Source organism: Tripterygium wilfordii, chromosome 14 (genome assembly GCF_013401445.1).
Source record: "Tripterygium wilfordii isolate XIE 37 chromosome 14, ASM1340144v1, whole genome shotgun sequence".
In the NCBI taxonomy this organism is placed as follows: domain Eukaryota; kingdom Viridiplantae; phylum Streptophyta; class Magnoliopsida; order Celastrales; family Celastraceae; genus Tripterygium; species Tripterygium wilfordii.
The window spans coordinates 4,568,726-4,585,681 of record NC_052245.1 but is presented as its reverse complement, the minus strand read 5'-3'; the positions used below and the strand labels follow the sequence as shown (position 1 = coordinate 4,585,681).

General features: G+C 33.9%; 2 protein-coding genes across 2 annotated transcripts; both read left to right on the top strand.

The window, feature by feature from the left end:
* The first annotated feature begins 5,376 nt into the window (after positions 1-5,376).
* On the top strand, positions 5,377-8,222 carry LOC120014136 (ATP-dependent DNA helicase PIF1-like). The gene is made up of 2 exons (XM_038866057.1): positions 5,377-5,407; positions 6,559-8,222. Exons 1-2 carry the CDS (start codon positions 5,377-5,379, stop codon positions 8,220-8,222), a joined length of 1,695 nt encoding a protein of 564 aa, XP_038721985.1.
* Positions 8,223-15,230: 7,008 nt separating this feature from the next.
* LOC120015674 (LOB domain-containing protein 12-like) lies at positions 15,231-15,990 on the top strand. The gene is made up of 2 exons (XM_038868200.1): positions 15,231-15,453; positions 15,578-15,990. Exons 1-2 carry the CDS (start codon positions 15,298-15,300, stop codon positions 15,956-15,958), a joined length of 537 nt encoding a protein of 178 aa, XP_038724128.1. The 5' UTR covers positions 15,231-15,297; the 3' UTR covers positions 15,959-15,990.
* The last annotated feature ends 966 nt before the right edge of the window (positions 15,991-16,956 follow it).

Here is a 16,956-nt window from a genome sequence, read left to right as displayed (position 1 = left end):
ATCCGTATCCGACCGGGGGATGAATGGAAGACCGCTTTTAAAATTCGAGAGGGGTTGTACGAGTGACTGGTTATGCCTTTTGGGCTTTCAAATGCTCTTAGCACGTTCATGAGTTTTATGAATCAGATTCTTCGTCCATTTATAGGTAAATGTGTTGTCCTTTATTTCGATGATATATTGATCTATAGTCTCGATTCTGAATCTCATCTGCAGCACCTTCGGTCTGTTTTATCAGTCTTACGGAGGGAGAAACTATTTGGGGGTATTAACAAGTGTTCTTTTATGGTGAGTAGTGTGTTGTTTCTTGGATATATCATCACTGCTGAGGGCATTCGAATGGATGAGTCAAAAGTGGATGCAATTAGGAATTGGCCTGAACCGAGGTCTTTGTTTGAAGTGAGGAGTTTTCATGGTTTAGCTTCATTTTATAGGCGATTTATCACGCATTTCAATTCTATTACAGCTCCTATTACAGATTGTATGAAAGGTAAAAAATTTACTTGGACACCTGAAGCGGCTGTAGCCTTCTGCAAAATCAAAGTCCTACTAACCAGTGCTCCTCTCCTGGTTTTACCCAATTTTTCACAACCATTTGAGCTTCATTGTGATGCTTCCAAGGTGGGGATTGGTGCAGTTTTGAGCCAACATAGCAGACCCGTGGCCTACTTTAGTGAGAAACTCGCGGGAGCTAAGCTGAATTACAGTGTTTATGAGGTGGAATTTTATGCTATTGTACAAGCGTTACGACATTGGTATTATTATCTCATTCATGTGATGAGTTTGCTTTATACTCTGACCATGGAGCCTTAAAACACCTTAACAGCCAAGCAAAACTTTCGGCTCGACATGCAGCATGGGCTGGTTACATACAACGGTTTACTTTTACAGTTAAACACACTGCTGGGTCTTTGAACAAAGTCACCGACGCTTTGAGTCGTCGTGCTTCTTTTCTTACTAATTTGCAAACTCAAGTTCTGGGCTTTGAGAATACTCGTGATCTTTATGCCACTGAACCATTCTTTGTGACTGTTTTGGAGTGTATAGAAGCCAATGAGCCAGTTGAGTTCCATGTACAAGAAGGATATATATTTCGAGGAAATCAGCTATGCATTCCTAATTCTAGCTTACGGCAGCAGATCATTCATGAAGCTCACAGTGAGGGCCATATGGGCCGCGACAAGACTTACGCTTTGGTGGCCGCCTCTTATTTTTGGCCCCTTATGAGGAGAGAAATTGCCAAATTTGTGGCTGGTTGTCATATATGCCAAGTATCCAAAGGTACAGCCACCAACGCGGGCCTCTATATGCCTCTTCCGGTTCCGTCTCAACCGTGGACAGACGTAAGTATGGATTTTGTTCTTGGCCTTCCGCGTACCCAGCGCTGTCATGATGCAATTTATGTGGTGGTTGATAGGTTCTCGAAAATGGCTCATTTCATTCCTTGTAAAAAAACTACGGATGCCAGTCGAGTTGCTGGTTTGTATTTTCGTGAGGTTTATCGTCTGCATGGGCTTCCCCTTACTATGGTGTCGGATAGGGACACTCGCTTCCTCAGTCATTTCTGGTGTAGTTTGTGGCGATTAACTAAAACGACGTTGAACTGTAGTAGTGCCTATCACCCACAAACTGATGGGCAAACGGAAGTGGTAAATCGTTCTTTGGGTAATGTGTTGCGAAGTCTAGTTGGAGATCAGTTGAAGTCATGGGATCAACATCTTTGTCAGGTAGAGTTTGCTTTCAATCATTCTGTCAACCGTAGTACTGGCTTCAGCCCATTTGTGGTGGTCTATGGCATTTCTCCTCGGGGCCCTCTTGATTTAGCACCTAATTCAGATTTGAAGCGTATCTCAGTAAGAGCGGATGACTTTATTTCTCAGCTTCAACAAGTTCACCAGGTTACACAACAGCGGCTGCTCGATTCTACTATCAAATACAAAGATACTGCAGATAAAAAGCGCAGGTACCTTGAGTTTGAAGTTGGTGATTATGTGTGGGCTGTTCTCACAAAGGATCGGTTCTCTTCGGGTGACTATAACAAACTTGCAGCGCGGAAAATTGGGCCACTAGAAGTACTGGAGAAGATCAATTCTAATGCTTACCGTCTCAAATTACCAAGTCACATTCGTACAGCGGATGTATTTAATGTCAAGCACCTATTGCCTTACAAGGGAGATTCTTCTGATGAAGAGACTCATCATTCGCTGATGAATTTTTCTCTACCTGGAGGGGATGATGTGGATAGGATAGCTGCTGGATTCATGGAGAAATATGATCACAGAACTTTGTAATCTCTGCTTTGCGTCAACTTTATTTTGTTATGTTATTGAACTTCAAGCCAAATGTGGTTCTTTTTGTCCTGTGTCTTGGGTCTTAGTGTTGGGTTGTGGCCTGTGCTTGTTTTGCTCTGTTGAGCCGATGCCCTTTAGGGCTCCCTTTTATGGTGTTGGTGTAGGAGTAGTTCGACAGTTTTTGACGAAATATATGAAATTGACCTCTGTGTCGTTGTTCCCTTTTCTTGGTATTTCGACAGAATCAACAGGATTTGGGGGTGGATTTTTGTCAACCTTTCCTTATTTCTTGGTATTCTTAGGAATCAACAAGTGTTGGGGTTTGGTTCTACATCAGGTAGCTTTGGTATGCTTGTCAAATAATTTGAGTTCTCTGCATGCGTATTCTTCTTGTGGATTTTTCAATTGACAACAGTAATACAACAATGAAGAAGAAGAAGATGATGATGATGGACGATCTCTTTCAATCTACACCCGGATCTGTTTATGTTTTCAAATCTATTTTGATTCTGCCTCAACTTGTCAGATATTTCTTGGATGCGATTTCAAACTAGTAGATCTGGTTCTGCAGATGCAAATTTGTTGTTTCAATCCTACCTCAAGTGGAGACAAGAGTCCTCTATTTGTTTTGTATGTTTTTCATTTTTTTTCTCCATAGTCGAGTGTTCTATCCAGTGTAGTACCTCCGGTGTCTGTAGGTATAGATAGGTTTTAGTTTGTTTTCATTTGTTATTAGGTCTTGTCTTGATGAGTTTCATCTACCCATTGGGTGGAGATAAATTTATTAGATAGTGGTACTCTGTATTGATTTTAAACTGATGCAATAAGGTCTTTTGAACTTTCAAAAAAAATGTACGTGTTTTGACCATTGCAAAGAAAAAAAACTTTTGATTTTTCTTTTGTTGAATTATTATTCTTTGATCAATCGAAAGCAAAAACATTCTCTATTATCACGTTAAAATTGACAAATTGTATTGTGATTCTTGCCTGTCTCACTGAATAATCTCTATTAATAATTGAGCTAGGGAGATTTTAGATGCTTTCTTTTTTGAAAGTTTGTCTAGGTCAAACTTTGTAGGGCTTGAAAAAAATTGAGTTCGGGCATGGCTGGTTAAGAAATGTCAAAACTCGAACTTGCTTAAGTTCAAACTCATTCTTTTTAGTAAACAAGCTTTAAAAGAGGTTAAACGAGTTGAATAGCTAACGAATAGCTCTGCCGTTTACACCCCTAGTTCTTACTTACCAAGCTTGTTTTCTATTAGAACTTAGTTGACCTCGCATGATACAAAAAGGGTAGCTCACGAGATTAGATTCTCTACTTATTAATCAACCCTAATTTATTGTTATACGGAGAATCTAGAATATCTTATTCTTTAAATCTAGATTAATCAGTACTATACACACCTTGAGATGAACAACTAATTAATTAAAAAAGATTCCTGTGGAGCCATTCTCTTGGGTCAAAAGTTACGTAATTATCTGATGCATGCGGGATAATGAAGGTAAGATACTTAAAGTTTATTATATCGGGTGTGGTCTAATTTGATCGTATTTTGGATGAATTCCTCGTAAAAGCAGAAAATTTAATCAACTAAAAAGACATAAGGGTCATAAAATGGACTGAGTAGGTATATTATGAGAACATGCAAAAAGTTAGTCTTGCTGTATTATTTCATTGCTTTTCTTTTGTGTGTGTGTTTTGTGTGTGTATATATATACATATTATGTGAACACAGAGAAATATAGACGCGACTATGATTGAATGGTTGATGCTCTGATTGTTGTATACATACAACTCAGACAAGCTATCCAGAGGCTTGTTGATTACTCTTGTTGTTTTGGATTCTGCTGTCTCTTTGTCTTTCACTGTTGCGTTGGAGCTGGAGGATCAAAAAGTAGGGCAAATTCAAAAAATAAAAGAAGAAAAAAGACATGAATGGTGTGATAGACAGGTACGAGTCTGGAGTCTTAGTACTGGATTCACTGAGTTTGGAGTCTTTTTGACCACGTGATTGTTTTCCATGCATGCTTAATGCCAAATGAGGGCGGCCCCGCAGCAGACAATCTAGATTTTTTTTTAAAAAATGGTATAAAATGATAAATATAATGTTTAATAGTGTTTTAGATTATCATTTGTCTATTTTTTTTTTTGGAAAACTAGATTCATTGACAAAATATTGATACAAATATAAAGCATTTTCTACCGTTGGATCAAACACCTATTTGACTTATTCTTATTTGTCAATGAGCATAGTTTTCTTTTCTTTAAAAATACATGATGCTGATCTATACACTAAATACTTTACGTCTACTTTTTTTTTTTTTTTATAATTTATTAAAATTTAATTAAGCCCCAATTGGGCGTACAGCTACTACAGAGCCCCCGAATTCAATGTTCTGCTTTGCTTTGCTGTTCGTTGATTGGCATTGGCTAATACACAAGTTGTTTCTAATACACAAGATAGTTAGATAATAAATGATCGAAAATGATAAAGATCTAAGCAACATCCATCCCAAAAACATCCCAACAATGTGTGACGCTCATTTATTGGGTGATGTACACTGATCAGAGATGAAAAATTGTTTTTTTTGTGTGTAAGGGCTAAATTATATAATATTTTACTTGAAACAAACTAAGAGTAACTACATACACTACTATTTTATTGATTTAAGCAAGTTTGATTTCTTATAGAAATTTTTTGTTTTCCCTTATAAGTCTTTGTTTATGATTATTTACTTTTTTTTGAAAAAAATTTTTGCCGTTAGCTTGAAGCATTCTAGATATGTGTTATTTGAACTTGGTTTACCCATTTTTTGTCTCTTCTTTCCCAACACCTGCCCCTTGCGAGTTATATATATTTGTTTGTATTTATAAATATTAATATTTGTTAATAACCCAATCTCTATTTAACCATATATTTCTAGATCAATATTTCATACCCAACAGAATTATGTTATACACTTATCTGAAAACTCACTTTACGTGTCATGCACCCGTTATACCTACTAACAACACGTAGACAAGAAGCGTATACAAGCAAAACTCTTTGAACACGCATCCACCGACTAATAACACGTTGCGAAACACATGTGCATGATTGCGGTGGCAAATACCACAAGTAATTCAAACTTAAGAGGCGAAGAAAAAAAAATCAACGACAATCAGTGGTGGATCCAGGATTCATATTCACTGAGGACTAATTAAGTAATGGGATCCGAGGGCAGCACCCTTAAAAAATATTTTTTTGAGTTATTTAATGACACGGATATAATCTAATAGTTTCGAGCAATAAAATAAGACGTCTTCATTTAGTATAATTGTTTTCTACAAATTTTCATATTCTAAAAAAGTTCAATTACAATATCATTAGTAATATTTTCAAACACTTTTTTTTTCTTGGGTTGATACCTAAAAGCTCCATATAATTGTTTTTTTTCCCAAAAACAAATCCGCCTCTGATGACAATGAGCCAACAAGTTTTTTATTTTAATTATAATAGGGATCCCACCAGTTGGTATCTCAGTTGTTAACATAATTTTATGTGCATCATGTGGGATTGTGAAACCCATGAATTCACTTAAATCGTATGCATCCAACTCAACAGTTGAGATAATTGAGACAATAACCGCTCGAAAATATTTATCATTTTTGTTTTTATTTTTAAATTTTATGAGCCATCAAAGATTATTATATTATTAATCGCAATATTAATTTCTCAGTTTTACTGACCTATACTACAATGGTCCATGGATGATCTTCACATTAATGCTCATTAAATACAAGCATTGGAGGTCTCATGTTTTTTTTTCCTTTTATCGTGGTGAAGATGTCTGTTTTTCCATAATTTTTTAAATTCATGGTACTTCAATAATTAAAATATATATAATAAATAATCCAACAACAAGATTCTTACCTTTGTTTCCATGCACCGTACGTTTTATTAATCTTTATACAGCTTAGGGTTTTGAAAACCTTATGTGCATGATAGAGATTTTTTAGGATTGTTTTGGTTCTTTATTTTTTTTTGGATAAATCAAAGGATTATATTACTCCCTCCGTCCCATTTTAATTGTCCCCTTCAAATTTTGTAATCATACTGATATACATTTTGTTAATGATATCAACTATTTACATTTTAATAATATATATTTATTGTTTGTGATATTATTTATCAAAATTAAAATTAATGATATTCTATGTTGAAAATCTATAATATATTGTTCCCTTTAATTTAAAACATATTTGTAAGTATTTGTTTAATGCTTTCAGATTTGCATTTAAGTGAAGAAGAGTTACAAGATCTTACTCTTGCAGAGATGGAAAAGTTGTTACAAGCAAATGGAAAAAGTCTAAGGGATTATCCTCCAATGCCGTTCCCAAATGAAATTTATCTTGCAGAAGTTCAAAATAGATTGATTCAAGATGAGCTCTCCTATGATAAAGTTGCATTGGCTGAAGAGTATAAGAACCTTCTTTCTTGTCTCACTGATGAACAGATGGGTGTTTATGAAACAATAATGCATGTTGTATCAGTAAATGAAGGAGGTGTGTTCTTCTTATACGGGTATGGAGGTACAGGAAAGACTTTCATATGGAAAACACTTTCAGCAGCACTACGATCTAAGGGTGAAATTGTTCTTACAGTTGCATCGAGTGGAATAGCGTCTCTATTGATTCCTGGTGGTAGAACAGCTCATTCTAGATTTGGAATTCCTTTGAATATTAACGAGGACTCCTGTTGTAATATCAGACAGGAAAGTCAATTGGCTCAACTAATCTGTAAGTCCAAGCTCATAATATGGGATGAAGCCCCTATGACTAACAAATATTCATTTGAAGCTTTGGATAAGACCTTGAGGGATGTTCTTAGATTTACAAATCCTAAAAGCTTTCAGCAACCTTTTGGAGGTAAAGTTGTAGTTTTTGGGGGTGACTTTAGACAGATATTGCCCGTTGTTCCAAAGGGGACAAGACAAGACATCGTCTTTGCAACGATAAACTCTTCATATTTGTGGAAATTTTGCAAGGTTCTAAGATTGACAAAAAATATGAGGCTTCATAAGAGTTGTCAAGATTCTGCATTAAACAAGATAAGAGAGTTCTCGGAATGGATACTAAAAATCGGTGATGGTGAAATTGGTGATCATAATGATGGTGAAGGAATTGTAGAAATTTCAGAAGATCTTCTTATCAAGGACTCAGACAATCCCTTGGAAGCAATTGTTGATAGCACATATCCTTTTTTACTTCAGAAAATGGGAGATTCTAAGTATCTGCAGGAGAGGACAATTCTTGCACCTACACTTGAAATTGTAAAAACGGTGAATGACTTTATGCTTTCGTTGGTTCCAGGTGAAGAAATAACTTATTTTAGCTCCGACAGTGCTTGCAAAGCAGACGTCAATGTTGATAGTCATGAAGATTTATACACAACTGAATTCTTAAATTCCATTACATCTTCCGGTCTTCCAAATCATGAATTAAAATTGAAGATTGGTGTTTCAGTAATGTTGCTTAGAAATATTGATGAGAAATCTGGTTTATGCAATGGAACTAGATTGATAGTGACACAATTGGGAAAACATGTTATAGAAGCTAAGGTTATTTCAGAAAGCAAGGTGGGTCACAAGGTATTTATTCCTCGAATGGTACTATCTCCATCAGATTCTAGATTGCCGTTTAAATTTCAAAGAAGACAGTATCCATTAGCTATTTGTTTTGCCATGACAATAAACAAAAGCCAAGGACAATCACTTTCTCATGTTGGTTTGTATTTGCCAAGGCCGGTTTTTAGTCATGGCCAACTATATGTGGCAGTCTCCAGGGTAAAAAGTAGGGATGGATTGAAGATATTGATTATTAATGATGAAGGACAATTATGTAACACTACAAGCAATGTAGTATTCAAAGAGGTGTTTCATAATTTGAAATAATCATGTCATGCTATTGTCAACTTTGAATCATTATACACTTCAATAAATTGTAGCCAACAATTTTAGTTAATGTAAAGAATGTCTCTTTATTTTTTCTAAACCAATTTTATGTGTTAATTCTTTTGTGATCAAATATTTAAGAAAAATTAGAATTTTTAATTATTCGTGCATCGCACGGGTACAAACACTAGTTTGGATGTAAATTTAGTAAATTTACAGAGAAAATAAGTAAATTTTAGAGAGATTATACTAAATGTATTAATTACATGCGACCTATTCGTTCATTTTATACTAGTTTGGATGTAAATGTATATTTCATAGAGTTTAAGCTCATATCGGATGTCCAAATAACAAAATTATATGATGTCGTTCTCGGTATTTTTTTATTGTTGCTGATAATCCACTTGATATGTGCATGTCTTAATTAAGTAGTTTTGAAGTGATTGTATATTTCCCTGGATTGGTAAGATTAGGATAACTTAAATTATGTGGTCTCTATTACATTAATTAGAGAAGAATCTTTGATAGGAGTAGGAGACCAACATACAAGGAAACAAGCAGCTGTTCTATTTTGGAAGACACATAAATATAAAAAAGAAGAAGCTTGGAATCATGTGATGATGATCCATTAAATGCACTCTCCTAATAAACATAGTTTAACATTAATATTTCTCAAAATGATGCAGTTTCAAATCATTTATACAAATTCTAACACTCATCCATAAGAACGATCTTAACCTTATCATGTAACTGGTCAAATTATTTGAACTTGAAATCCTGGTTTTGCACAAAAGAGGAATGGTTTTACTGACCCAGTTCATTGTCTCCTCGCTGCCTATATTGACAAACAGTTGAGCTGAAAAGGCAGATTCACGTATCAGTAGTGTGATCATGGGAGAGACTAAATAAACTTCACGAGCAACAAACATGCAGTGAATATAGGGTTTTTCACATGCACTAAGATGGTTTGGGGCATGTATTAATGGGATCCCTATTGAAACTGTTACTATGAGAAGATGCAAAAAAATTTAATACTATGAATGGAAACTCATACATATGAGTTATGTATATATGCGCGTATAAATAACGGCAGTGTTATGTATCTATAATGAAATCATACATAATGTTACATAATCTATGTGACATGTTTATTAAGCATGATGACATCACAACTTTTTACTTTTTCTTTTTTTAAACAAAACTTCAAAATGTTTTGTCTCTCAAAATACATGTTAGATTTCAAATTTTTTTTACATATTCAGAATTAGCATGTAAAACTCTTTTCAAAAAGACACATTGTTGATAGGTTTAACATGTTCGTTCTTAATTACATTATTTCATTACATTATTTTTGAAAATAGTGTATAAAAATCTATAACACTTAAAATAATGTAATTACGTAGAGAAAAACGTAATAAGAGACTGTATTAATTAGAAATAATGTAATAAGATATTGTGTTAATAAAAAATAATATAATAAGAGATTATATTAAAATAATGTAATTGTCACGTTATTATGGATAATTAAGTATGAAAAATCTTATGGACATATATCATTTTTCTATAAATAAAGGAAAGCAATAATGGGTGAACTTTGAAATGCTAGGCATGACTTGCTGTATCATTTCATTGCTTTTCTTGGACATAAGCTTGGAGTCTTTTGACCATGTGATTGTTTTCCACGCACGCTTAATACGTTGTTGTCCAATAGATTTGTGCATATTTGGCAGGGCGGCTCCACCTACGAAACACACGATAAACTCCAGCGGAACCGTTGGAAAATGCCAACAGTTCTGTTGCCTCAAAAGAAGCTCTGAATCGGAGCTTTTTTGAGGCGTTAATAGGGTTTAGGTTTTTTTTTTTAAAATTACAAATCAGATGAGCCCCACTGTAATGATACTAAAGTTTATTATTTCTCCTATTAAAAAATTAGTGGGGCCCCACTTTTGATTATTCTCAATATTCCTGAAGGCAAAACTTTTTTTTTTTCTAAAAGTTCCGTAGGTCCCACAAACTTATTAATTTTTATTAATTGTTTTATGAAAACAAACTTAATCTTAATTTCTCCACAATTTTTTATTGACATTTTTTTTATTTACTTTAGTTAAAAAAAATTTATAGTAGTATTCTACTTAACATTAAATTATCTCATGTTACATAAAAAATAATTTATAATTTTAAAATATTATATTTTATACTTCAGATTATTTTTAATAACAAAAAAAGTCATTTTGTTAATAAATTACTAATATTTTCTTTAAGAATATAATTATTATTTTATCATTTTATTAATATTTTAAGATAATCATTTTAATTTTGATATAAAAATATTTAATAATTTATACTTAAAATTATTTATAATAAAATTATCTTTATTAGATTAAATTTAATAACAAAATTTAGTATAAAAATCATAAAATCTAATATTATAATACTTTAATTTATCAACATTTATGCTAGCGTCAGCTTTTAGTAAGCCAAACACCTCACAGCATATTACGTAACTTTAAGCTCAGCCTTTTTTTTTTCACAACTTTTCCACTAGCATTGAAAATCAATATTTTCGCTCTTCCAAACGGACCCAAATTATTTCTAATATAAGATAGTTAGACAATAAATTATTATATCTCAAAACCCAAGAACAAATTAGAAATGCATTATGCATCTCACAAGGACTATGACCCTTTACAGGCCGCTTAATAAACGAGCCCCAGCTCAACTTTTTCAAGTCTCACAAATCTCAAGCTCAGTTTGAGCCCTACAAAAATAATTCGAGGCATGTCTGAGCATCGCAAAGTCTGGCTCGGCTCATTTCAGAACGGGCTGAGCTGAGCCAGGCTTTGGCATGCTCAGGCTCGACTCACCTTATTTTTTGTAGGGCTCGAACTGAGCTCGAGGTTTGCAAGGCTTGAAAAAATTGAGCTCAGGCTCTCCTCGTTAAAAAACTTTTTGAGCTTAACTTGTTAAAAGCCTGTTTAAATAAAAAAAATTAAAAATAAAGCTCGACTCATTTATTAACCCAGGTGAATTCTGAGTCAAGCCCTCAACAAGTTATTGCAAGTAGCTTACGAATAGGTCGGCCTCTTGACCCCCTAGTCTCTTGCCTAAGTCGAGAGAAAATATGTCCTCTTCAGATATTTAGGGTTAGGTTCTGTTGAATGTTTGTTTTAGTCAACTATTGAGTCATTGGGTTGTTCAAATAATCCCTATTTGTTAGGGATCTTGTTGCATTTGAATTAGTCTTTAGAAGTTTGCTTTCTGAAATCAACAGGTTCAAGGCATACCTTGAGTCCGTATATGTAATTTTTAGGTATTTTGTTCACACCCAAAACATAATAACTGCGGGGTTCCATATAAAAAAAAGAGTATTTAGATTGATATACTCTGGTAGTAGGACATTAATGTGCATGACAAGTCCAACTTCACTCATTCAACTAAAAGGATTAGCCGGCCAATTCAACCATGCTTTATAAGTATTCATCCTCACCATATTATACCCAAAAGAATGGCCAACTGATTATCTAGGAATTTAGTCTAGTGATAGAGATATCCGTCCAGGATTGTGAGGTCCCAAATTCAATTTTTATGGGAGGTGTGCGATATGGGATTAATTAGGTGGGTGGGCTAGTGAGTTTGTTGTTCTTTGTGCTCTTATATATATAAAAAAAAAATCAATTTGATTATCTATATGTGCATTTCTGAACTTCGAGTCATACTTATATCAATCAAGTGGCAATATCCATTACTGGGATGATGGGGATCCCTAACATTTTTGATAAATATCTATCGCCATAAATAACTGACACTCATATAAGTCGAATCCAACTTTCAAAATACTAAAAATATAAAAAAAAAATCAGTTATATTAATATAGTAAATATATATAAGTATATTTATATTTATTTATATTAGATAAGTAAATTTATATTAGATAAGTAAGCCATCAAGTTTACGAGTCCAGCTTGTTTAAGCTCATACTCGACCCTTTCAATAAACGAGCTTGAAAAGAAGCAAAATTGGTGGAACTCGAATCGAGCCCTTAACGAGCTGCCCCCGAATAGCTCACGAATAGTTCTGCCATTTACACCACTAGTTCCTATATACAGAACTTGTTTTCTATGAAAACTTAGTTGACGTGGCATGATAAGGATGCAAAATAAGAGTAGCTCATGAGATTAGATTTTCTATTAATTAATTCACCATAATTTTTTTTAAATACCGTTGAGAAATATGTTTCTCATTAGAATTGAACCTTAGACACACATATGTCTAACCATGTCGATTGTCAACCGAGCCATCTCTCATTGGTTAATCAACCATAATTTATTGATATATGGTGAATCTAGAATATCATATTCTTTAAATCGAGTTTCATTAGTACTATACACACCTTGAGATGAACAACTAATTAAAAAGATTCCCATGAAGCCATTCTTTTGGGCCAAAAATTATGTAATTATATGGAGCGTGCGGGACAAGAAAACTGACATATTAATTGGTGAACTTTGAAATGCTAGGCATGATTTGCTCTATTATTTCATTGCTTTTCTTTTGTGTATATATATATAAGAATTCTCTTTATGAAGTTTTAAAATGAGGTCTTAATTTTAAGGATTTAAAATATTTTTTTAAAAAAGTCTTAGAAAAAATATATTTATATTTTTATTGGTTTTACGAACACAACGATATATTTTTTATTCGAAACAAAAATCAAATTCAATATAAAAAGTGTATGAAAACTCTGAATCGTTGGATATAAAATAAAAGATATTTCATATACATTTCAATTTGTATTTGTTTTTTGTTTCGAATAAAAAAATATCGTTGATTTGTAAGACCGATCAAAATATGAATATTTTTTTTAAAATTTTTAAAAAATATAAAATGAATCCTAAAAATTATGATGCCATTTTAAGAATCCTAAAAATTACATACATGACAATCTTCGATATAATGATTGTTGTGATTGATTGTTGATACAAGTGAAGCATACGTACAACTCAGACTTTATTATTTTCTTTTTTGTCTGGCACGTACGTACAACTCAGACTTGGATGTACGGATTGTGTGATAAGTATGGAGTCCTATAATTACTTTGGAGTCTTTTGACCATGAGATTTTTCTCTATGCATGCTTAATGCTTTGCGGTCCCTTGATTGGCGTTGGTCTCCCTCGCAATTACTTCTGTAGAAGATGTCAACCTGTCGATTTAATTTACGTAGGTTTGGCTAATGAGTATCCTTACTTCATTAGCCAAATTACACACACATATATATCTAGTCAAGACTCGTTAAAAAGTCACACATCGCTTGGATAAATTCAAGTAATGTGGTTTATAAGTAAAGTCTCACCCTCTCTCTATTAACAATGTATTTTTTTTGGGCCTAAGTGCCTCAAGTAAGACGACTCAGGAAAAATAAAGTCTTGCGAATCCGATGTATTCACAGAAATTGACAAACTCAAAGCGAACAATATAATTAAAATGTCCCACATTGCGTGGGTAGACCCGAGTGATGTGGTTTATAAATATTTCTACTCCCTCTCCAATATTAACAAGGCCTTATCATTGTGTCCAAGCTTGCCAGGAAGAACAAAGGTGTGGAGACACGATGTATCCACAGGAATCGGATAATCCAAATCCGATAATATTGTTTATGTGAGTGGGTTAGGGATTTCTAATATATAAAGTAAGGTACTTCAAATGTGGATCATTTTGAGGGTGTGGATTAGCTAGTGAAATGACAAGTGAAACCTACTGTTTTGGATCCCACATGTTCTAAATCATCGGTGAAATCATAGAACCACATTTTAGGTCTGTATTTAAGTCTGCATAAGAGAATAATATATATATATATATATATATATATATATGGACAATATTAGAGACCTCCAAAAGTTCTTCAAATCTATGTGGCATTAAAATATTTATTGATTAAAAATACAGCTTGTAAGACTCCCTTCACATCCAACACTCCACATTAAATGGAGATTTTTTGGGGGTCACTTTTTGGGGTCTCAAGCATTATCCTATATATATATACACACATATACATATATACATGAGATAATTCCTGTATATATACATATACTGGTCCGCATTTTAATTTCGTATTTTAAGTCCACGAAAGAAAATTCATATATATATATATATATATGTTGGATTTAATGCACTAATTTGTCTTGTATGAATTAGCCGAATTAATTTCAAATATATATTAATTTTTTGATGATTAAACTTATTAAGTTGATTAAACTAATATCCATGTGCAAGAGGAACGAGGATGAGAGTCAAGTAGAGAACATGGAAGCCATACAAACCTTCAAAGCTTTCAGACAGCTTTGTTGTGGCGCCAAAGACGGCCGTAGCTTTCACAACAGTTGTAGCTACTATATAAAGTCAAAAACAGTTGTAGCTCCTACACTAGTCTCTCTTTGTAGAGAAATATTTTTAGGATTGGAATACACACATATATTTAATTCATTCGATTGCCAAGCAATTAAATTAAATTAATAAAAGTATGCTCATTTGATCTCAAAAACACCAAGTTTGTCAAAAAAGAAAAAAGATAAAAAAGAACTAATCAAGTAAAATAAGACACAATAATGAAAATTAATTGGGATGTAATTAGTTGCAAGAGAAATTATTAAATAAAAACAAAAGTTCAATAATATTATTGATAATTTGTTCAAATTATTACTAGAATACATGCAAAATTCTGTTTTGAAGGTCCAATTAATCTAACTCTTGCAGAACTACTACGCTCCAAAAACAAACCCAACTGGTGACAGTCTCATCACAAATATTATATCACACGTTGGCGTTATTGTTGAAGTGATAAAGATAGGTTTGGAATCATATCCCCCTCCTTTTAAAAAAAAATTAAATTATTTAATTATCACCGATGTCCTCAAACATTATAGTACAACACGTGTTTGATCTATTGCCACCCCTAGCCTCACATGCTATAAATATCCAACACATAGCCATACATATTCTTATTCCTTCCTTCCACAGCAATAACTTCCTCCTTTTACCTCAGGTTGGCAGTTTCTCTTCATCTAAAAAGCAAAAGAAATGGGTGGCAATTCACCATGCGCTTCCTGCAAGTTGCTTCGACGCCGATGCGCCAAGGACTGCATTTTCGCTCCTTACTTCCCCTCCGAGGATCCCCAAAAGTTCGCCATTGTTCATAAGGTCTTCGGTGCCAGCAATGTAAGCAAAATGTTGCAGGTCAGTTTCTATAGTCACTTCCATTCGATCGAATATTAAAGATTTAAGGCTTGAAATATTAAAGATTCACCTGTCCAATGAGCTTGAGCCGATGCTTCACAGTTTTTATGGTTATTTTGAGCAGGAGGTACCGGTTCATCAGAGAGCGGATGCAGTGAGTAGCTTGGTCTACGAGGCGACTGCCCGATTGAGAGACCCTGTATATGGGTGTGTTGGAGCCATATCTTACCTGCAAAACCAGGTCTCTCAGCTTCAGATGGAGCTTGCAGTTTCTCAAGCAGAGATGCTATGCAACATTCAAATGCAACATGAACCAATAGGGATGATGCCTACCACTCCACCACAGATACTCCCAGCGGATCATGACATGTCTTCATCAACACCATCATTCATAAATCTCCAAAACAATAATAATCTTATCAATTTTGCTTCTTCTAGCTATGTAATCCCTGACTACGTTCTCAATAGCGAGAGCATTTCTGGGCATGATCACATGTTTTCTTAATCAAATGAAGCTCCATCATATTTCTCTTGTTATGTTAATAAAAAAAAACGTTGATTATGATAATCACAACGGGGTATCTGCAGCAAAGTAATCAAATGATTGTGGTAATTAAACAGAGGGAGTCAACCGTAGCATGTGAAAGTGAAGTAAACTATAATTTTCTTCTGTGTACAAACTGAAGCTTCTAATAATTTATTTTAAGTTGTGGAATTGAGGGGGAAGGTGGCATCTCTCTGACTGACATAAATTCTCATTGTATTGTTAATTTGGTAATGATCTAGGGTTCTTGCAATGGTCAATGACTTGCATAGATATACGCAACTACATGACAAAACCAAAGCAAGATGGGTCAAGTACTGAAGGGGAAATTTTCATTACCAACATTCCTTGTACTGATTAGAGGAAAAATATTGAAACAGAAAATGCTTCAAAAGATGGGGGTTGTTCCCTGCAACAATCATAGATGGCAACATTCTGCCCTATCTAATACAATGCCCAAATCGTTAAGGCTATACTTGGCTAGGGCATTTCTGCAACAATCGAAAATGCCCCTGCTAAGCATAGCTTATGTCTTTTGTGCATATTGATATCTACTTATGTAGTCAATAAAAAAAAACTTCACTATTTTAGGACTTATGAATGAGGAGGGCCTACGTTTTAGTACTACAAAGAAGTACAAATCAAAAATGGAACACTAATATGACTAGATCTACTACTACTCATTGACAAAAAAGTTGTCTCTCTAGATGTCTTTGAAAACACCTTAATTCTCAGAACATATGTAGAACGTCATGGAGAAGTTTGAGGTCAGCTACACGAGTCTATGAGAACACCATCACACCCCAATGATATTTTCATTTAGACTCATGTTCATAAGTTTGGTAAAGTTTTAATGTTGGCTTGTCAATCTACCGCAACTCTCATCCTTTATCCGGGCTTAGGACCGGCTATAAGCGCAGACAGAGTTATGATTTTGTAAGTCCATGTTCAATATACAA

Bases quoted from the DNA above. Each gene is read 5' to 3' on its own strand.
- LOC120015674 (XM_038868200.1), top strand. From the start codon at position 15,298: ATGGGTGGCAATTCACCATGCGCTTCCTGCAAGTTGCTTCGACGCCGA. The intron at 15,454-15,577 runs GTCAGTTTCTAT...TATTTTGAGCAG, and splicing joins ATGTAAGCAAAATGTTGCAG to GAGGTACCGGTTCATCAGAG.
- LOC120014136 (XM_038866057.1), top strand. From the start codon at position 5,377: ATGTGCATGATTGCGGTGGCAAATACCACAA. The intron at 5,408-6,558 runs GTAATTCAAACT...TAATGCTTTCAG, and splicing joins TGCGGTGGCAAATACCACAA to ATTTGCATTTAAGTGAAGAA.